Here is a 22,448-nt window from a genome sequence, read left to right as displayed (position 1 = left end):
GGCGTGCTTACTGTATGCAATACATTTTAAAACTGGAAACTGAGTTGGGTCATATTGGAGCTTCGTTCTGTTGAGAAGTCAGTTTGGTTTTCTGGGTCAACACAGGAGCATCAACAAGACTCTAGCAGTGCAGCGTCAAGTCTGTGAATCATCAGTGAGACTAGTTTGGATAGAGGAATTACTTTGAGGGGGAGGGTACCAGCAATTGAACTTACGGGCACTCAACCACTCAGTCACATCCCAGCCCTACTTTGAATTTTATTTAGAGACAGGGTCTCACTGAGTTGCTTAGCACCTTACATTTGCTGAGGCTGGCTTTGGACTCATGCTCCTCCTGCCTCAGCCTTCCAAGCTGTTAGGATTACAGGTGTGCCCCATGGCATCTGGCTTAGAGGAATGTTTTCAGAGTTTGTGCAAGCAGGATAAAATGCATATGGTGTGATGTGTCCTTTTCCCCCTTCGGCATCATGCCACCCGTATGTCGTGGCACCTTTCACTTTCTCCCAACTTTTACTTCAGAATGGCTGACACACTGGCTATTGCTGTAGGCTATTCCAATTACCTCTGAGATGCACCTTCCAGAATGGAATTCACCTATGTTTTCAGGGCAGCAGAAGGAGCGTGTATCACACTTCTCTCCTACAGCCACATCCTTCCTGAGTTTTGCAGTCAGACAGCCTCTCCCAGCCACAAGTAAGAGCCACTCCAATCTCTGTCACATATGGCAGTTTTTGTCTGTGCAGAACATTACACAGATGGAGTGGAGCGCGTCTCCTTCTCCACTGCTGATCTCACTCACTGCAGGATTGACGCTACCTGTGATGTCATCATGTGGATCAGAAGTTCACCCTCCTCCTGGTCAGAGGGCACCTGACCTGTGGGAACTTTTCCTCCTGCCCTACCTTTGCCAGAGCCTTCCCAGTTTTGGGCTATTCCAAATGAAATTGGTAGATATTCCCATGAAAGTTTGTGCACAGATGTTGTGTTTCTCTTGGACAAATACCTAGACACAGGATCCCTGTTTATAGGGCAAGCACATGCTAGCTGCCAAGGTGGCTGAGATCCTCTCACATGTCTACTAGAAATTTGGGAGAGTTCTAGCACTCTACATCCTCACCAAGCCTTGGCATGGCCAGTCTTGTAAATGAGTTATTTCCATGAATTTCACTGTGCATTGTTTTTATTTCCCACAATTGATGGTGTTGAACACTTCCTTATGCTTATTTTTGTATCTTGTAGCAAGTGCTAAAATATTTGCTCATTTAAAAAAGTGGATTGTTTTCTATTTTATTTAGTTGTAAAAGATCTTGCATCATAGATTTTGTGTATTCCAGCTTCTTTGTCCTGGCGAGAGCTCAGTGTGCACTTCCTGGGTCCGCACAGTGAGCAGTCAAGGCCACCTCTCCATTGCTTTTGAGTGCTTTCATACTTCATGTCCACCCACAGGGGACACAGTCCCGTGGACACAGTTTCTTACTGACTCCTACACTAAGGGGACTCACCTTTCTCTGGAGTCTGTTTCCCATCTGTCTTTTGTGATGGTCTTCTCCACTTTTTTCCTTAATTAAGTCAAATCTATCTTTTAAGTACCACAAGTTTCTTTTAACTAAACATACTAATTCTCAGATTCACATGGAAAGATAAAGAAGCAAGAGGAGCTGGGGAAAACTGTACAAGGAGAACAGTGAGGGCCAGCTCCACCCAAAGCTGGAGCATATGAAGAGGTCTCATCTTAGTGCCCTGCAGTGGACACAAGCCTAGGCAGAACCAGCTTCACCAGGCAGAAAACCCAGAAGTAACCCAGATACATGCAAGAACACGCATGACAAAGACAGAGCCTCAGGTCAATGTCAAAGTGACAGGAGACAAAGGTCTTTGGGGAAAAACCTGAAGTTAAGGTCCAAGTGCATTATAAAGCTAAAAGTCTAAAAATGTGAGGAAAGAGGCCCCTGCTGCTAATCTCTCAATGCTCAGTCCCCTTCCCAGGTGCACCTGGAAGGTTCCTGCAGTACACATGCAGGCCATTACTGCCTTAGCTGTCACAGACACCTGTGCTGGGTAGTAATCACCTTGGCACATACTCTTAAGTTAAAACTGCTAAGGAAAATGTCCAACAATCTCAAGGTGCTCTACCACCAAGCCACATGCCCATTCCTTAAAGTTTTTATGTTGTCCATATGCTTTCCAAAAATACTAGCCATGTTTAGAGCTGCTGGGCATTGCCATCGAAGTGTCTCTGCTTAGAGGAGGCATGCTGGGAGGACAGCAATAGGATGAGGCATTTGTATTTGAAATTATCTGAACATCAAGGCACACCACACAACAAGGCATTCTGAGATAACCAGTCCTCTGTATAAGATGAAATAAAACCAGTTCACAATGTCACGACTTACAAACAAAAAAAATGCCAAAATAAAAAAAGTATCTTTTTAAAGGAACTCCACAAACAAGGTATAAAAATAAAGGAGAACTACAGATAAAAAGCTAAAAAGATTTGCCCACAGACACTTCAAAGATGAAAATGTAAGCCACAAACTGGAAGACACTCTTACATACACACACTACACAGATCTAGGATCTGGACATAGAGAGACTTCTGAGACTCAATGAGAGACAGATAGCATGGAAGCTGGGCAAGGCATCCAGGCAGCTTATTTTCAGGAGAGGAAGACTCTATGGTCAGTAAGTGGATGAAACCTGATCAGATGGACCAGGAAGCAGGAGAAAGCAAAGTGAGGTGGCTGAGCCTCCATTTCTCACCCATCAGAGAGAAAAGCTACAGGTCTGCCAGGAAGTGAGTGCAGGGCAGCTGGCCATGGTGAGAGAGCCAGCCTCCAGGACAGGAGACCTGAGCTCCTGAGGCAGTGCCTCTAACAGGGCATATCTGAGGGAGCTTGCATGGGGGAGGGCAGTCCCAGATACAGGTCAACCTGGACCCTGAAAATGAGACCTACTTGTAGAATGGACCTTGATCACCTGAGTGGAATCACAGGAGACAGAGGGTGCAGAGAGAACTGGAGAGGGCTGCTTGCTTGCAGGGAGCTCCAAGAGTCACTAGCAGCAGGAAGCAGGAGGATGCTTCCTGCAGCCTTCCGTGGGTCCTGGAAGACCTGTCCTGTTTAGTTGGTGACCTTGAGAGAAGGAAAGCCTGAAACGCTTGATGCCACAGCTTTTACACACAGGAAGATGCTCAGAAGCACCTAAGTGTCATTGGACAGGGGGCAAGGAGGTCCCTCCAAGGCGGTAGCATGACCTCAACCCAGTCCAGGTAGGTTCCTGATTTATACCCCTAAAAATTCCAGGACCTGATGAAAACAATCACAAGCCAATATTCAAGGACAGCAGAGGTGTACACATCCAAGGACAGGGTGCAGTGCCCTCACCTCCCAGAGATGAGAGGACAGAGGGGCCAAGTGGAGCTCTGACTACGTACAGGATTATCCTGGGAAGAAAAGTGCAGGTTCCCAGGAGAGCTTCTGGGAGTCAAGTCCCAGAACCACCACCCGATGCCTGGGTTCAGAATTTCTCCCTGGTTAAGCAGTCCAGCCAGGAGCCAGCCTCAGTCACATTTGAAGACTGAATGCAGGATGTTTAAATCGACTGTTAGGGTTGATCTGGTTCAAGAACTCCCCAGAGGTCTTGCTCATCTAACAAGAGACAGGCTTGGTTGGTCATGTTGGTGGACCTGGGCCTCCATCTGGAAAGGGCTTTTCTGTCCCTCTCCCAGAATCCACACAGCACAGGAGGAGTCTTAAGGAAGCCATTCAAAACCCACATCTATTTGCTGTGCCCGCTAACATTTTCCTCTTATTAATGCTCTTGCTATGCAGTCTGGATTCAGAAAGTCTTAAGAAACTGAGAAGGAGGAAAACTCCAGGTAAACACTTGGGCCTACAGAGCACAACTGAGGGAGGCAGATTTCAGTCATGATTTGAGGTAACTTACTAAAGATGGAAAACTGTTTATTCGGTATTCCACAAATGACTAAGGAAAAAAAATACAGGAAAGGGCATTTCCAGTTTCCAAGTTTCCACCTATACTTGTTCAGCACACAGACTTTGAACTCTCTGGTGTATACATACTGGCTTCCTGACATTTTGATTGTAGGAGGGAAGGTATCAAGCTGTGATGAATCAGCAAGACAAGCAAGCATATGAGTAGAAAACTGCTGAGGTTGACGGATCTGTTCATCAGGTGCATGCTCTGGCTGCGACACATACCTGTCTGCAACACACCTGTTTCCTGACTTGGCTCATAAAGGAAGGCAAGGACATACAGCCTTGGTTTTCACAGAATGAGGGTTCCACCAGAGGGTTTGCCATGCTGGTTGAAGGCAGTGCAGCTGTGTGTTCATTCACGTTTCCTGACATAGGATGGGCCATCCCCAGAGATGGTAGTGTGTGCGTTCCACACCAGGATGGTCAAGAAAGCTGTGTCCACCACTTGCTGGATGAGGAAGGAAGGATTGAGACCTCAACCACTACGGCAAGACCAGCCCACCCATAACACCCCACTTGAGGGAGAAGGGATTTCTGCTGCACTGAGCAGTGGGAACCAGAGGCTTATTTATTATGCAGCTAACCATACCCTAATACCATTGAAGAATATTCCTGATCTCTCCATGGTATTTGCTGGAGAATTATTTTGAACTTCAATTTTCTACTATGGGACTAGCTTTGACTGGTCTTTATCTACATTCTAGTCACTTAGGAAATGGGAAAATGGGTAGAATACATAAACAATTAACCTATATGTCAATGTTTTTATCTACGATTACTCAGTACGCACATTACATTTTTTGGAAGTTCTTCTGGAAAAAAAAAAAAAGTATAACCATGGTTTTCCTTTTCATTAAATGCTAAATGTATGGTATGTTACCCTGGATCTACCAGGTTCTTCTATTAGCATACACACCTTAAAACAGCTCAACACAGTACGTTTTACCCTGCACTCCCTCTCTGGAATCCTACTCTTCTGCCTGGCCTTTCATGGCACTTGGGTGTAACTTGAGGGGGATATTTTCATAGGGGATCTGGGAACATAACCATGCATAAGAGCATTTGGTAGAGGTGGAGGGAGAAACTGGGCACTGTGGAGGCAAGTTGAATTCAGAGGAGCCCCAGACTTTAAGTCACATGGACCAGGAAAATCCTGTTCTGTTAAGGACCATTTAAGTCAGATTTTCTGATAAGTGTAACTAAAGCACAGTAAATTATACATAAATTAGTATCCACAAGGACTTTTTACTTTGAAATCTCTCAACTGAACTGTATTAGACCAGTCAAACAAGAAAATTTTACAATCAACGGTTGCTGTGCAATGTCCTGCTGAGGGGAAGGTCAGGCCAGTGCTGTGACCTTGGCAGGAGAGCTCTGTGATCAGATGGGCCCAGGAGCTGCTGTCCATGCAGTGCTTTCCCACAGGCCCACAGCTATGATGGACAGGCTGCTGACAAGCTCAGCCACAGTGAGGACTCCTGGCATGTCTGAACTTCAGAAAATACTATGGGTTCTATCAAACTTCTAATAAAATCACTTTGCCTGATCCTAGTTATGCACAGTGAATTTCTGTCATAACTAAAATACATAAATGAAAAATTCAGATATAAAACCTCACTTTCTGTCCTCAGTTTTTAACCTACTTTCCCTTCTTGTCTGCTTTGAGGAATAGAGTACATCTGACCAGGAGGTTGATGTTATTCTCTCACACTGCCGGAGTCAGGATGCATCTGAACAGTCATGAAGTCTGAAGCTTTTGAATTCCAAAGCCAAGCAAATTGTCTACTAATGCCTGAGTTTTCTCCTAAGGGTTGCCACCAAATCTCAAGCCAAGAAACTCTTAGATGTGCAGCATTCTATAAAAAAGCAATTGAAATGTTTGAAATTTTCTGTACAAAGACTTTTTTTAAAATTTACTGTGAAAACCTCCACAGCCTAAATGAGCCTAAGATATATAAATAATTTTACATGTTGACCAGAGGTCAATAACTCAGGACCATGGTCCCTGGGGGCCAATAGCAGCATCTGAATCCTAGTTGTAATAAACTGCTACTGGGTGAGAAAGCTGGCCACCATTTCCAACCTAGACCTCTCCCCAGGGTCAGGAACAGCAGCCAGCAACCAAAGGGTTCTCCCCCCGACCATCAACCAGAGTCGGGGATCCCAAACTTTCATTCCATCAGTAAGCATCAATTATGTGATTTTCTTCAACAGATCTAAATTATGAAGGAAAACCTATAGGAAAAATGAGCTTATAAATGGTTTTATAAATTTCCATTAATTATATACTAATCAAATTATTAAATCTTATAATTTACATGAATTGAGAGTTAACTTGCTAAACTGATAAAACTGCAAAACCAAGATCAAAGAAACTAGAATGTGTCTAAGGATATACAGAATTTAGAACAAACTGATTAAATCTTAGCCAAAATAAACTTTATCTGTGTAATCTCCCAAGAGGCTTTTAAAATGTTGCCTCTCTCAGTAAATCCAACTCTGAATACTGCTGCCTGACAATTACTGCCTTTGTATCTTAGAAGCATGCCTATCTTTCTGGGGCCTTGGTTAAATTACTTTCTTTGTCTTAAAGGAGACAAAGCTTGTCAGTTCTAGAAATCAGAACCTGAGTCCCTGGTCAGATTACCAACCTCTTTAATTCAAACTTCCAGACAACCAACGATGTGAACACCAGATCTTCCTGTGCCTTGTGCCTCTTTCTCAGCCCTCTGACTGAAGGCTGTAGATGGAGGACAAGAGCCAGGAATGATGGGTGGGAAAATGCTTGGCTTTCACCAGCTCCACTTCTCCTCAGCTTAGGCAAGACCTTGAAGGACCAGACAGGTCATTCTGGTCTGACTGTCTTGTATAAAAAATGGACTCTTTCCAGAGAAAATAAAAATATTCAACATGCTTACGTCTTAAATGGCAGGGAAGTATGTCTTGTCATGATACCATCTGCAAATAAGCTGATGAGCACAAGGGACTCAGGACTAGCCCTCAGTGTTCACATCACACAATAGTTCCCTTTGACCCCATCAACTTTATTTTTAAACACCAAAAGCTTATTTCTGAATATTGAGATATCTCCTGAAAATAAAGTTTTCCTAAACAGAATAAAGGTACCAAAGCACTTAAAAATTATTTTTAATCTTAAAAAACGACTAGTATTGACTTGTTTTACAGAAATTTTGCTTAAACTGAACAGTAATAAAGCTATAACCAATTCTTAATTTAAATGTGATGACAGGATGGAGACCATCCCCCTTATTATTTTAACTTCCAACATAGCAATTTGGAAGCAATCAGACTGCTCAGGTATTTCAATAATAGGCCAGCACAGCAGGCTAAACAGCACCTTAAACCAGAGACCTACTATTCTCTGAATGGTGTGTGCAAACTTTCTGACTAACTCATGTTTAATCCAAACACTTCCTCATATCTTAATAAAACACTGAGGTGAACAAGAATGCAGGACGGGCACACCCTGTAAGAAGAGCCAAGCCAAGCCTTCTCTGCTAGGGCGGAAACCTCTGGCCTTTGTGTCATTATTTAGTTTGGCTGCAGCAAAGCAGCGGCAACAATGGAATATTTGCTGGAGTGAAAATGATTTCCAGTCAACAGTGAAATCCTATTTCCTCAAGGTTATCAACCAACTCAAGAGTAGTTCCATATTTTTTAAAAGAAAAGCCATCATCATAGGGAGATGCCCCAGCAGCACCATGCTCAGCGCTGGGGACTTCCCCACCTTAGTGATGGCGCGCCTGTTCCTGGTCCCAGGGCCAGGTGAGGCCTAGCACTCGACCCTGCTCTCCGCAGTACCCCGCAACAGGAACGTTCAGGGTCTGGCAGCGAAGGAGCGGACTCCTGCCCGTGTCAAGCGCACCGGAAGCCTTTCATAAAAACAAGTCGGAAAATCGGTAACAGACTAGATATTGTTAAATAACACATTCGAAACGTAATAAGAGTTTTCCTACGAATTTCAGTGAACGTAGCTGAATGAAAACCGCTGTGGCCCAGGGCGCTGGCAACTATTAATGCCCATCTTGGACGCCTTGCGTCCTCTCCCACCAACGGTAGCCGTCGCCAGCAACGCCTTCGTACAGGTGGAAGGGTGTCCCGTCCCATCTCCAGGCGCGCTCGTCTGCGCCCTACTCACTTGTGCCGGCGAGCTGCTCCGCTGCGCGCCCCTCGAGCTCCGCACACCTGCCTGCCCAGGAAGAGGAAGGGCGGCCGCCTCTCGGTGCCGCCTCCCAGGGCGGGGACGGCTCCCGTGAGGGGCACACCTGGCACGCGCGCGGACCAGGTGTGCCGCCCCACCTCGGCCAAGTACCTGGGCATTTTCGCGGGGCTCAGCGATACAGCGGCGCTCAGCGATACAGCGGCGCTCGACCTCCTCACTCCACGCAGTTTCGAAAACATTCCATTATCTTAAAGAGGGACCACCCCACCGACGCGGGCTCAGACGGGACACAGCTCAGACGGCTGCCTGGCGGACACGGGCGGAGGGTTCCTCACGCCCAGGGAGGCTCCTCCACCAGGACCCAGAGGGCGTTTCCGCAGGGCCCTGCTCATCCCCTCCGCCCGCCGCCCGCCAGCTGGTGTCTCTGCGCCCCGGCTGCGCCCCTGCGGCGCGCTCAGGTGAGCAGCACAGCGGCGCTGGACTCGGCAGGGGTCCTGCCTGGAGGAGGCAGGAGAGCGGTCCAATCAGGCTTCGCCTACCCGTCCCCGCCCCTCCAGCTCGGCCCTGCCCAAGGTTGGGAGGCCCTCACCCCACCCAGCCCCAACCCTTTCTTCCGGCTCTTCCCCTCCAGAAAGGGACTCTTCCCCTAGGCCCCACCCCCGTCCAGGATGTAGACCGCCCCACCTGCGGCCCCGCCCGAGCGTCGGGCGGCGGACTGCGCAGGCGCGCGGCAGGGCTCGCGGTCCAGGGCTTGCGACGCGCCTGCGCTGCGTCGGGACGTACGCCGACGCGGCCGCTGGGCGCGAGGGTCTGCGTTTGAAGATGGCGGAGAATGGGCCAAAGTCCGTGCTGTTCGTGTGTTTGGGTAAGGGCTTTTCCTTCCTGGAGCGGCGGTTTGTGCCCTGTGGCTCTGGGCTGCGTCGCTAACCATGAACAGTGGGCCGGAGGGGCCTGGCGGGTGGCCGAGCCCGGTACCCTCGCTTCTGATCCCGCGATCCTGTGTCCTCTCACCTGCCATCTGCCTCCCAGCCGAGTCCTGGCATCTGTAGCAGGCTTTCCAAGCCGGAGGTTTTCATTGCACCTGCTGGAATCTCTGGTTGTCGCCCATTGTGCCCAGGTGGACCCAAAGCTGCAAGTGTTCTCTGTGGAGCTTTGCACCAATAACTACACTGGTTCGCTTGCTGGTGCCCTTGGCTTTCACTCACAGTGGATCTCAACTAAAGAGAGGTGCATCCCTATCATTCCAAGTTCTGGGTTCTTCAGGTTCAGGTCTCTCTCTGACTTTGGTCTCCAGCCTGTCAGTGTACCAGTTTCAATTTATTACTTCAAGTACCTTCCAGATCAGAATTGTTCTCATTTCTAGAGTATCAGCACGTAGTCTCCCTTACTTGAAATGTAATTCACTTTCTTATTAGTTTGCAGTATTCTTCCTTGATGCCTCCACACTAAGGGGGGATAGTCCCAAATTATGCTTTCTACCTGGTTTGCTTTGCTTCTGCTCCTCTTTAGGATAGAATTCTGCCAGGTCCATTCCCTGGCCTCCCTTACATTTTCCCACCTAATATGGGAGGGCTTGACTTTCCAGCACCATTGCTACTCACACTGGAAACACTACTGTGCCTCGACTGATGAGTCTTTTACTGGACACTATGTTGTATTTTGTATGGAACCCCTTATATTTTTGTAAAGTCAAACCTAAATTCTACCTTCTTTGGTTTCTCAGACTGTTAGTTGTTTCCTTTGATTCCTTATAGAGATATTGTATTCCACAATAATTATTTGACAGCCTTTTGAAATCCCAGCCAGAGCTAACATTCTTGTGGTCAATAACTGTGGCTTTTTTTCTTTTTTCCCCCAGTTTCAGGACAATACAGTATAACATTTTCTATGGGGGGGAGGTAAAAAGCTCCATTACACATTGATAGTGAACACCATTTGATGTTTAAGGAAATCAACAAATTAAACAGTAGTTAATTTCAAGTTGGGTACCTATGGTATCCCCTTGCCAGGCTAATCTTTGCTTAATATTATTGCTTATGTGGGCGTGATGCACAAGGGTAACTGAAAATGGGGAGGTATATGCTCACATGCATTTGTCTTCGATATAGTTCAGCAATTTTTTTAGTACTTCCTGTGTGCTAGGCACTGGGTATGCATAGAATAGTGACCCACAGACAGACCCCATGCTTTTTGGAGCTCACGCTGTCTCATCATCAGTCAGGCATCGCGAATGGGCTTGTTCTTTGGTATGAGATGTTAAGAAAAATAAAACAGGAACATTCAGGTGTGTGGTCAGAAAGCCTTCACCTGAAGGTGAGCTCTGAGCAGAGACTTGAAGGAGTCAGGAGACATGCCCATCTTGGGCTCACAGGACACCTGGTATGGTTTCTAGGTGAGAGTGCTAGACATATTCCAGAACAGGGAAGCCACAGTGGCTGGGCTTGGAGACCTGGTGTTCTTCTCAGCCAGGAGTCCTCTTGTGTGTGAGACACAATACATCACTTGAGTGACTGTTTACTTGGCTCCATGGATACCTAAGTAGTGCCATTCTAGATGCATGGGAAGTTTATTCCTTACGTGTATCAGATGCTTTAGAGCAGGCTCTGTAAACTCTGTAAAGTACCACGGTGAATACTTCAGCTTCATGGCCCCTGCCAGTGTTGTAGCCCCAGATAGCACATAGATGAAGCTTGGCTGTGTAGTAGAACTGTTCATAGATACCAGTGTTGGAACCCTACATGTAAATTTTCACATATCACAAAATTTTCTGGTTTTGCATTTTTTTTTCATCTGTTCAAGTTTGTAAAAATAATTCTTAGCCTATGAGCCCTCATCCTTAGTGCCTGTGTTGAGGGGGAGATCATGGGCAGCTCTGTGAGGAGATGGTCTCTGTGGATGAGACAAGCGTTGAGAACTTTCTAGCAGACATGGGAGGGACAAGACTAGTTCCAGCTGTAGTGCTGAGATAGCCTGGAGGAGGAGCTGAACTGGGAGGAGGACACCCCTGTGGGTGGCCAGAGACTGTGCTGGCATTAGAGTTTCCAGAACTTGTCCTAGAGGCAGCACCTGGGATTCTGTGCTTTAGTGATAACTTTTCTGTGCTGCATTTTCTGGTTTATTTTTACTTATTTATATTTTGGTGTTGATGGGGTAACCCAAAGCCTCACAATGTTAGGCAAGTGCTCTACCATTGAGCAATACCTCCAGCCCGTACATTTTTTAATAACATTAGCACAGTGATATGTGATGTCAACTTTTGAAATCTAGAGGGCAAGCAAGTTACTAGCATTTCGATTTCTTTTCTGTTGATATTGTAGACAGTATGACTTCACTTCTAGTCTCTTAGTTTTTATTAATTATAGTCTTTACATGTCTCCTTTAAATAGAGCTATCAGGGGAAAACATAAGTGTGGATGGGTGTGTTTTAATTCATTAAATATTCTAAGTTTTTGTATTGTGGGAAAATTAATCTGTTATTTTACAGTTAATGAAAATTATGAGTAAAGGGGTGGTCCCAGTCTTTTTATTGTGTCTTTAGATGCTGAGATACTGGGCATCTGTTATCATTTGTAGAGTTTGAAAATAACAACAGTTGTCCTAGTTTGGTGAGAGGGTTTGCTATTAAAGTATTGCCAGGTCGGTGGTAACAAGGGACATGATAAGACACCCTGAGGAAGCTTTTCAGAAATTAAATAATGCTGATGGCAATACTTGTCTTAAAAATCAAACCAAAATTTGAAGTGTGGAAGGGAAGAGCTTCACAGCATAGACTAGCACATGGAGGCTATCCATGGTGAACTCCTCTCTTCTTTCCTTCCTTGCCTTACAAAAAAGCTTTTTAACTACTATGCACAACCACGTGTGTGGAAGAGCGCGAGTCTTATAAAAGAGAGGCTGAAGGTTTGGTGCTCAGGGTGGTGAGCCAGCCCATGGACCAAGGGGGCAACTGTGTGTTTCACCACACTTTGGAAGATTCCAATTCAACATGTTTAATAGAAGCCAGAGTAAAGTGTGTCCTCTAGCTTCGTCTCTTCTGAGATTTCTGTTTCCTCCCTTCATTTTCTATTAGCACCTCCTTAAATCAGTTACTAATGTCAGCGCTCATACAATACCCCACAATATGGTACTTTGTCTTGATGAGTAGTTTTGAAAAAAGTCTCTCTGATCATCTCTTGCCTTCCTGTGTCTTGCTTCCTGAAGTGAAGCAAGTCATGGAAACCAGAATTTCTGTAAGACAGGTTATTGAAAAGAGAATTCTTTTCCCCAAAGAAGCCTTCAGACCTAGAGTCTCTCTCCCTTCTCACTTGAAGACATTCCTTCCAGTGAGTCCTGTCCCAGACCTGGGAGGAAAGAGTGCTGCATCAGAGACCAGGGAGGGCCTGAACAGATGGCATGACTGAGTTCCCTGTCTCTTACCATTAGATAGTAGCCCTTTGTTCAGTCGTTCTTCTGTACAGCTGTCACTCTTCATCTAACCTAAGCATAAAACTAGACAGTTTCCCCTTTGGGTCTTCCTTTTAAAGGCTCCATTGTCACATAAAACTTTAAATCACTCTGTTGTGCTTTTCTCTTTTTTGACCTGTGTCATAGAAGTGCAGGCTGCAGTCTTTAGGATAAGTGAGGAAAGGAGTCACACCTTCCTGCCTCACTGTCTTTCCTGTGCTTTCTCATATTCACCTCATAGATGGTCTTTTTGCCTTCAGTCCTGTGGTTGTCCAGCATTTTTTAACCCTGCCAGCTGCTTTTCTAACTTGTAGGAATAGTCTGTTGTCTTAAATATCTCTGTCTGCAGGCCCTGTCTCAGTGCTTGGCTGGCAGCCACTGCTTCCTGTACCTAAAGTACCATAGTCACATCTTTTAATCCTGCAGCCCTGACTTAAATGTCTCTCCTGCCCTACTTATTGGATTCTCTTCCCATAAACATCAGCTGTCTGGTTTTCTTATGTGTCTCTTCTGTGCTTTGTAGCATTTTTATTTTCTGTGCTTTGGTAGTATAATGCTTGTTTATTAGCATATCTTTCATATTTTTGTTATACTGTGTCTCCTCTAAGTTGTGACTTTATACATGATCTGTTTGGAGGTGAGAGCTGCTGCCTTTTGTCATTTTCCCCGTGCAGTTAAGGAATTTATTCCTTGTCCTGGCTCCTGGGTGGTAACCTGTAATCACCTTGGGATTTTCTGTGCGTGGTAGTGTCTGTTACTACTCATAGTGGCCCCACATTTTATGCTGAGCTCAGAGTCATGTGCTCTGTGAACCACATGTGTCAGGGGTGGGCCTGGAGGTTCAGTCTGTCATCCCTACATAATTAAACCCCAATAACAATTCTGAGCACCGTGCTCAGGCAAGCTTCCTAGGTTGGCCGTACTAGTACTCTTTATTTAAAGTACTGGCACTTATCATGGGCAGGTGGGTAAGGGTTTCTGAAGAGATGGAAGTTTCCTGTTTAGAACCATTCTAGAATAGCCCTAGTATTTCTTCCTCTGGCTGGTTCTAATCTGTATTCTCTTATAATGAAGCTGTCATCATTGTAGCACTTCCTGAGTTTCATGATCTTCCTAGAGAATCATTACACCTAAGGGGGCCCCAGACTTTGTAGCCAGCTAGCCTGGAGTGAGGATGACCCTTTTAACACAGGGCTTTGCAGCAATCGCTGAGTAAAAGTTTGTGTTCACTCACTGTTTATGTCTTAATACAGTTGTTTATTTGCATATTTTATGAAAAATTTTTATGTTATCTATATTTGAAAATACATTCTTTCAATTTTGTTGTATTTTGTTTTAAATTAAGCTGATTACAACCTACTTCATTGATTTCTTAGCCTATTTCAGGTCATTAGTTGCAACCTGTAAAACTAATATTGGTTATAATTGCTTTCTGTTGTTTTTGTATCTGGGCAGTTAGTGTCAGATCACTGAGCCTGGTGATCAGCATTCTCTGCCAGGGTTCCTCTGCACTGCAGTTTTGTTTTTTGTTCTTCTGTAGAGAAGATGCAGATACCTCCCACCTGGCATATGAGTCTTTGCATCGCAACTAACACACTCTTTATGTCCTCTCCTTCTTTTTAAGGTAACATTTGCCGGTCACCTATCGCAGAAGCAGTTTTCAGAAAACTTGTAACTGATCAAAACGATTTAGACAACGTAAGTACTGTTCAATACATTAAAGAGGCCAACCTGAACACCTCTGGGCAAGAAAGTGCCGAAAACATTCTCTTTCTTCTCATGCAGTGGAGGATAGACAGTGCAGCCACATCTACCTATGAAGTGGGGAACCCCCCTGACTACCGTGGGCAGAGTTGCATGAGGAAGCATGGCATCCCCATGAACCACGTTGCCCGGCAGGTACCGTACTAGAACTTGATTGTGTTCTGTGTTACAGTGGACCATTGACAGCGGTGCTGTTTCCGACTGGAACGTGGGCCGGGCCCCGGACCCGAGAGCCGTGAACTGCCTAAGAAATCATGGCATTAGCACAGCCCATAAGGCAAGACAGGTAGAAGAGATCTTGTTTAATTTCTGCACAGAGGTGGAGAGGCCTGTGTGTTCACAGCTGTGTGTATTTGGGGTGAACCAACCTGCTACATGTGGAGTTCTGAAAGACTTGCATGACCTTGGGATTGCTTACTAAAATGCACATAAAATTACGTCAATCACTGAGAGCAGTGGCTGCTAGAGGGCTGCCAGCTAGAGCTGTGGTCTCCATTCTCTTACCACTTCGTGAGCTTTAGTTAGACATTTAAGGCCTTTGTGACTGTTTGCTTACATTACCAAGTTTGTTGCTAGAACACAGTCACATAGTATATACAAAAGCATATTTTAACTATAAGTACCTTAAACAAATAAAAGGTAATACTGATATTATTATGGGTCCCTAATTAAGGATGTCATGCCGGACTTAAGTTTGAAGTCTACTAAGGTTTAACAAACTTCATATGAAGGTAGCTTTGTATTTATATTATAAATCAGAAAATACAGTTGTGTTTCTGAGAGTTCTTTATTTGAGCTTGTTATTTTCACTGGGCAGAAGATGAAACATTTTATATCATGTGATGATTGTGATCTTTCCAGGCTTTTGCATAACTTTCCGGGTTCTACTTGTATTTTTTAAGGTTATATATTTATTTTAATAGTCCTTCAGCATTATGAGCAGTCTATTTTCAGGTCAGATGTCTTTTCATGCACTAGGTATATAACAAAAGTGGATGTGGATGGGTTATTTCAAATACACATGCCCTAAAAAGCAAAGCTGAAAACTTTAGGAGCAGTTTTGATTACCAGCTTTGGAACTAGCATTTCTGGAGTCTAATTCTGCTTTTCTTCCTGTTACTCTCAGGGATGTTTTGTGGCTGGCTGTGGTGAGGCATGCCTATAAGCAGTGTCACACCAGGTCTTTTGTGTTCACATGTTCCTTACCAGTTGTCACAGTTTGTGTAGTGACTGTTCCAGTACGCTTCTTATTTCCCTTGTACTTTCAACCTAGGTGTAACAGATGATACATTTTTACAGTTCTCACTTCTTTTCAACTCAATCAGGCTCTGGAGAAGTATGCTCTCAGTCCATTTGGTTGCATGGAGATTTGTCTTTGTTATACAGGCTTTCCTCTTTTCAGTAAACTTGTCATTGACAAATGCACAGAGTGAGTGTAGCCCTAAAGCCCTTTGGAAACCAGTGCCCATTCCTGCAAAGGTCACTCCCAAAATATTGCCTGCCTTTCAGCCTTGTAGAAGTAGGGTCTTGGGCCTCTGCATTCTTGTGCCAGCTGTTTCTGTTGTGCTGCTGCTCGTCCCAGAAGCTCTTCCTTGTCCTTGCTGGATGCTGTGTGTTCCACAGCTTGTTTGCCCCTGTGCCCTGCTGGGTGTGGGCTATCGCTAGTTTGGGCTGCACAGGTGGTGGAGGGTGGTGAGCATACTGAGATGTTCCCACTTCTGTTCTTTGAAAAAGTTTGAAGAAGATTGATGTGATTTCTGCTTAAAACTACTTTGATTTTTCTCTGGCTAAGTTTTCCTTTGGTATTTAGATTCAGCAGTTTTGTTGTGGGAGGCCAAAGTGTTCTTCTTTACCTGTGGAAAATTCCGGGATGTTATCGTTTTATATTTTACTTCTCCTGTTTTTCTTTTCTTCTGAGAGTCAGTTTATATTGAACATAAATTTCTTATGATCTTTCCTCCATTTTCCATCCTTTTTACTTTTCTTCATTCTGAGATTTCCTACTGACCTGTTTTCTGATATACTAACGCTTCTGTATTTAAAGTCTATGGAATTGTTCATTCTGAGTTCTTAGTGACAAAATTTTGTTTTATTGACGGTATGCGTTTACTAGTTTTTATTTTAAATAGATTAATTCTCTGAAATCCTTTTCCAAATACACATTTGTTTATTTTGTTTGTTTTTTGTTGTGAGGTATTGGGGCTTAAACCTGGGTCTTTGTACATGTGAGGTAAATGTTCTGCCACTGAGCTACATCTCCCAGCCCATCTGAGTTACTTCAAACAGTTTGAATTCAAGCCTAGATCATTTGTGACCCTACTGTCTTTGTTTCTTCTGTTTGTATGCTTGCTAACTTCCCATTAAATTCTGAACGTGGTATGTGGGGCATGGTGGAACCTGTGGGTAATTGTGTTTTGCCCCATATGGTTGGCTGTTGCAGGGAAGAAGGTAGGTGGTCACCTCAGTATGATCAGGTGGAGCTGACTTGAGGCTGGCAACAACTTTTATTCAGGAGGCTTAATCCACCTTTGAGCTTCCCAGTCTTTCCTCTGGAGCATCAGGCACAGAGTTGGCAGAATGCCTCCAACGTGGCAGCTTCTACAGTAGAGTGCTCATCTCTTACTGAGTCTGTGCAGCCTCCAGGTGCCCTCTGGAGCTTCTTGCCCTGGGTTGGTGGAAGACTTGGCAAATTCTTAGAAAAAAAGCATGTGCCAGGCCCCCGTCTTCCAGGACCTGTGTTCCTCCAGGGATGGCTGTCCCACCACCCCTAATTTCAGTTTTCTTCTCAGCCTCTGAACTTCTGACAGCTCAGCAGTGCTCTGCTTGAAGAACATCTGCCAGCACCCTGCCTGGCATCGGTGCCCCATGTCATGACAATGAGAACATCTGGCATTGCTCACTGTCCCCTCTTATGAGAACCCCAGTCCCCTGGCTAAAATACAGTTTTTTAAGTGTGGTCCAGTGGCCATCAGTCTCCTTTGAAGATGTGTTAAAAGGTTCATACTGAGCAGTGGGCCTGAATAGACAGGTGTGAAATGATTGTTGACTGGACCTCCAATTCTACATTGTAGCTGACCACTGAGAAGCTGTCTATCACATTTCAGTTTTGTGTAATGATCTGCAGGGTTGCTGAAACACTCCTTTAAACTGCATGTTTGGGTGGGGCTGAATTTACTTCATGTAGTGCAACTCCAGCAGCATTTTGCAACAGAATGCAATGCAGATAGACATAGGAAGATCCATCCTAACCAGTGGCACTCTTCTAACCAAGAGCTCGTTTGGAGAGTATAGTTGTTCTTCATTAAAAATAAAAAAAGTTTTAAATTGTAACAATTAATTTATTTAAACATTATTAGTAATGGTGACAAATATTGGTAGATATAACCCCTGTAAACAAGTTGCTTTAAAGCAAGGATGAATAGTTTCTGAGAGTTCCTAGGCTCTTCTGCTGAACATGAGCTACGATCAGTGTTGGTGCATCAGCAGGTGAGACTCTGCTGTCTTGTGTGAGCAGCCTGTGAGACCAGCCAGCTTGTTGAGTGCCATCTGGTGGCATTGCTGCCACAGCTGCAGAGTTGAGCACCTTCAGGAGTTCTTGGGGCCACAAAACCAAGTGGGTGGGTGAGGGTCTTCTAGTTGTTTTGGGTAGTAGAGTTAATTTGACCCAAGCCATACATGTCTGTCTGCAAACAGAAATCCTCTTCTAGATATTTCCTGTGAAGCATTAAGTTATAGCTGTTGCTGTTCTTTCTCAGTTATTTTAACATCTAAAAACCATGTGTGACTTCACTTAGCAAGTTGCTAAGCATTTCTTTTTTTAGGGCAAATTAATTACAATCCAAATTGTTCATCCAAAATTAACAATTTTTAAACAGTAAATCTTTGGACATTTCTCACATGTGATTTGAAAAAATAATGTAGTGTGCTTATATAATTTTTGTTCTAATATCTTAAAGTAGATAAATTTTTTAAATAGGTTAATTAGTTAGTGTCTTGGGAGTATTAATACAATCCAGTCCTTTGTAATTATTGATCTGCTACACTAAAAATTGATGGAAGTGCATATGAAGTCATTTTTAACAGAATAATGAAGAATAAGCATATTTATTGTTCTTTTACCATATTCATTGTCTATGATATTATTACTGTTCCTTCAGGTTTTCATTGTCTCCTACATTAAATGACATTTTAGAGGATTTTTTTTCAACAAGGAAGATTATTATTGAAGTTATATTCTAGGGTTTATTTTCACTTTTATTCTGCAGCATGTTGATGATCTTTTGTTGTTTTATTTTCTTAATAATCACAATTTATAAAATAAGTTTTCACTTGCATCGTAAGTGGTTTACATTTGTAATTGATGATGTTGGGTTAGACTCAGGAGTTCCTAAGTGACAGTCTCCTTGTGTCATATTTAAGTTGTGGGTGTTTGGTCAGGGTAAAGTCCACAATTCAGTTGCTTCTGGTAAACCTCCTCTGACCTCCCTGCTGGAAATTTATCCTCCTCCCTCTCCCAGAACCCCGTCCTTGGTGTTTTCTGAGGTATCTGTGCCTCCTGCCTGATTGGGTGGTTTCACGAGGACAAGGCCTGAGGCTTCAGCTGGGTCTGTAACAGGGCCTGGGACACTCAGTGCCCATGAATGAGAAACAGTGATGGAGGGTTGTGTGCCCACAGACTGCCTCTGGTTTCTAGGGGACGAAGCTGACTGTTAGTGATCACCACAAGGAGTCTTAGGAGATAACATTTTCTTGTAAGCACTAATACAACTTGGGAAGTAGATTAACTATATTTTAACTTAAAAGTGTCCTGAATTGTTTAATTACATTGTTAATTAGCAAGTTTAAGAAACATAGTGTTTGGTTCTGTTTTTCTTCTCTATTTTTGAGAGGTATAAATATAAATAACTGTATTTTGACTTCTTGCTCAATTTTAGGTGACCAAAGAAGATTTGGCCACATTCGACTATATATTGTGTATGGATGAAAGCAACCTGAGGTAATCTTTTTTTTTTTTTTGAGGGGAGATACCAGGGATTGAATCTATTTTCAAAGCGTAATCTTATCCCATTCTCAGTGTGATAATAGGCCAAGTAGTTTGCTGTCCAAAGTGACTTTTATTATGTTACAGTTTCTCATACACAGTGCTGTTACAATGTGCATAATTATTTACTTAAATAACATAAATGGAAATTCAGAGAATAATCTGGTATTTCTCCTGGGTCTCTTTACATAGACAGGAAAATCCGTTTGGCATGATAGAGCTGGACAGTAGGGCTGGGATCTGTGATTGTAGGAGATGTGTTGATTCCTATGACTGATTTCCTACTGCAGCAATTCACGAGCTAGGAGTGTTTGTTCCTCCATTGACACTGCCCCCACTCAAAGTGAGACTGGAAAGGCAGAAGACCTTTTACTGGATTTAAGATTGAGCTAAAACTAATGGGCTGAGGTATTACATAGCAGCGACTATAAAACCTCAAGCTTACATGCCTGCAGGCCCCAGCACTTCTGCAGAAAGTTTCTGTTACTGTCAGAGAGGAAACTGAGGAATGGCGAGCTTTAGTTCAGGTGCACAGCAAAGGTGGTGGATGTGGGAGGCCTAGGCTGTAGCCTCCACCACCACAGTTTCCTCGCACATCATCATGCCCTCATCTTGTCCACCCCCAACCCCCTGGTGTTTATTATTGCTGCTGTCAGTGTAACCATAAGCATTTATTGACTTCCATCACTACTTATTTAAAAATATTCCATGTTTTTGATGAAGAGATATTATCTGTGCTTTTAATTACTTATAGGAATGAACCAGTAACCATCGTAACAATTTTGCTTATGTTTTTGTATTAATTAGGCCCTTCATTAAAATTCAGATTTTTTTTTCATTTTTATTGTTCAGTTGTTAATTTGTTTTGTCCTTTTCTAAAAAAAAATACCACAGCTTATAGGTATTATAGAAGGTATCCTATCGGGAGATAGGATACTCTTGATTGTTGCTGAGTGTACAGTGTTCCCTGTGGGATGTCAGTCGGGTCAGTTCTGGGTGAAGCTCCCCTGGTGCTCTGGCCTTTGGGTCCCAGCCTAATTTCACTTCTTCTTGGATCTTCTGTTGCCCTGCAGCCTGGACCAGATTGTCCACTGACTGTGAGGCCCTGCAGGTCCAGGGACTGCGCCTAATTCAGCTCTGAGACTTCAGACAGGAAGGTTCTTGTCTGTCCTGCTCCTAGACTCATCATAGGGGCTCAGTTGGAATTTGTCAGCTATGTGGAAGAATGATAAAAATGTAGCAGTGTGAAAGTTAGAAGTGAAGACACCAGGAGAGTGGTGTGGGCATAAGTAGTGAGGCAAGAGCCATGGACATGCATGTTTGGTCACCACGGGAAGAAACTGTGGCTCTTGGAGTTCCCTCATGTTTCTCTCTGAAATATCTTTCTGATTTGATGGTTTCAGTGTATTTCACAAGAGAACACGGAGCTGCTGTCTGACGGTGAGGTGTACTTCCTGTGTGTAGGAAGTAGTGGGATGTGCTATTGCTGCTCACTCCCTGCCCAGGAGACAGAGCTGTGGCACACAGTTGCACAGAGGGCCTGTGCCTCAGTGCAGGATTTGGTTTCACTGAAAATCAGGTCACTTTTGCTGGATTTTGATATGGGTATTTCATAAACCCCTAGCAGATGTCCCTGTTTAACTTGAAACCATAGATCAGAAAACTAAGTTCATGTTTCGATTTTGCAGAGATTTGAATAGAAAAAGTAATCAAGTTAAAAACTGCAAAGCTAAAATTGAACTGCTTGGAAGCTATGATCCACAGAAACAACTCATTATTGAAGATCCCTATTATGTAAGTACAGTGCACATGGTAGGGCCAATGTAAAGATCTGCAAGTCCAGGCCTGCGGTGTTAAGTGACAGGCTGAGGTCCCTCAAGGACACTTTGGGTGCTGGTATTGCCAGCTGTCCTTCTTCCTGTCTTCCAGGGGAACGATGCTGACTTTGAAGTGGTGTACCAGCAGTGTCTCAGGTGCTGCAAAGCCTTCCTGGAGAAGGCCCACTAGGACCACCTGCCCACTACCAGCTGGGGACGCTCCCTATCCACGTTCTGCATCCTCATCCTGTGCTCCGGTGTACTGCCACTCCTTTGACCCAGGCCCTGCCTGCCCCTTCAGCTGACTGTTGTCTCTGACCTGACCTGACAGATCATCGTAGTGGAAACCAGCTGTGTCTACAGAAGAATCAATAAAAATGTTGGACTCAAAGACAGTTTGTAGGGTGCAGTGAGAGTTCTTAGACTAGTGGAGCCTTCTCTTTGCCCTGATTATGCTAGTGGAGTGAGCAGAGAGAAAAACAGCCCCAACCACTAAGTACGCACACCCGAAGGCCCAGGTTAGTCTCTGTGCCCAGTAAGGTTGGATGGCCTGGTCTCCCTGCAGTGATTGTGTGTGGCTGGCCAGTGCCTACAGGGCACCTGTGCTCATCTGTGTATCCAGAGTCACAGTGACCCTGTCCATAGCGGCTCTCCATGGCTGCAGCAAGTGTTTTAGCTCACCCACACACAGTGCACATGATAGGAGACAGACCGATGGGATTGATCTTTAGCACCTTTAGTATTTGTTGGTTTTTGTCTGATTTAAGTCAGCTTATTTGCTCTCATTTGAGCCACTTTGTATCCAAAAATTTAATTATATCTGGAAAGGACACTTGTATGCTATGTATCCTATGGTTGGTTGAGGGGTATGTTTGTTTTATATGCACAGGTAACTCAAATGTAAATTGGCTTAGGTATGAAAAAATAATTTAAGCAGTCAGTTATGTTGGTGTCCTTAAGTATTGATATGTTAATAAATGTTTCATGAGTATTTAAAAGCTATAGGCAAATACAGGTAATTTCACTATAATCTCAAATTCACATGGATATATGTCAGAAAAGATTGTTTTCAAAATAAACTTGGGAGTTATAAAATGAAATAGATAAATCTGATGTATCGCCTGCTTTTTTATTTACCAATGAGGAACGATTGAGAAACCGTCTGTTTTGTCACTTTCAGATGGTCTGTGGTGTGTATGTGC

The 22,448-nt window shown here is 44.0% G+C and overlaps 2 protein-coding genes across 5 annotated transcripts in view; one reads left to right on the top strand and one right to left on the bottom strand.

Annotated features, from left to right (window-relative positions):
* Sh3yl1 (SH3 and SYLF domain containing 1) overlaps window positions 1–8,756 on the bottom strand; it is a 30,486-nt gene extending 21,730 nt beyond the window's left edge. Inside the window, exon 1 of one of the 3 annotated variants that reach the window (XM_078029770.1) lies at window positions 8,158–8,756. In XM_078029770.1, coding sequence (XP_077885896.1) covers window position 8,158 — 1 coding nt within the window. In that variant the 5' untranslated portion in view covers window positions 8,159–8,756. The remainder of the gene's footprint in view (window positions 1–8,157) is intronic. The other 2 variants (XM_078029771.1, XM_078029769.1) reach the window with 2 other exon arrangements.
* Window positions 8,757–8,889: 133 nt separating this feature from the next.
* On the top strand, window positions 8,890–22,354 carry Acp1 (acid phosphatase 1). Of its 2 annotated transcripts, none has more exons than XM_078029773.1 (6): window positions 8,890–9,046; window positions 14,249–14,322; window positions 14,561–14,674; window positions 19,323–19,384; window positions 21,118–21,223; window positions 21,359–22,354. In XM_078029773.1, the coding sequence occupies exons 1-6, from the start codon at window positions 9,004–9,006 to the stop codon at window positions 21,434–21,436; spliced, it is 477 nt and encodes a 158-aa protein (XP_077885899.1). In that variant the 5' UTR covers window positions 8,890–9,003; the 3' UTR covers window positions 21,437–22,354. The 2 variants fall into 2 exon arrangements, with proteins under 2 accessions (XP_077885899.1, XP_077885898.1); XM_078029772.1 differs by lacking the exon at window positions 14,561–14,674 and adding an exon at window positions 14,410–14,523.
* The last annotated feature ends 94 nt before the right edge of the window (window positions 22,355–22,448 follow it).

This window comes from Ictidomys tridecemlineatus, chromosome 12 (assembly GCF_052094955.1).
Source record: "Ictidomys tridecemlineatus isolate mIctTri1 chromosome 12, mIctTri1.hap1, whole genome shotgun sequence".
Taxonomy (NCBI): Eukaryota; Metazoa; Chordata; class Mammalia; order Rodentia; family Sciuridae; genus Ictidomys; species Ictidomys tridecemlineatus.
Note: the sequence above shows the minus strand (reverse complement) of the source record. Positions and strands in the feature narration are given on the sequence as shown.

Bases quoted from the DNA above. Each gene is read 5' to 3' on its own strand.
- Acp1 (XM_078029773.1), top strand. From the start codon at position 9,004: ATGGCGGAGAATGGGCCAAAGTCCGTGCTGTTCGTGTGTTTGG. The intron at 14,323-14,560 runs GTAAGTACTGTT...TCTGTGTTACAG, and splicing joins ATCAAAACGATTTAGACAAC to TGGACCATTGACAGCGGTGC. The intron at 19,385-21,117 runs GTAATCTTTTTT...TCGATTTTGCAG, and splicing joins ATGGATGAAAGCAACCTGAG to AGATTTGAATAGAAAAAGTA.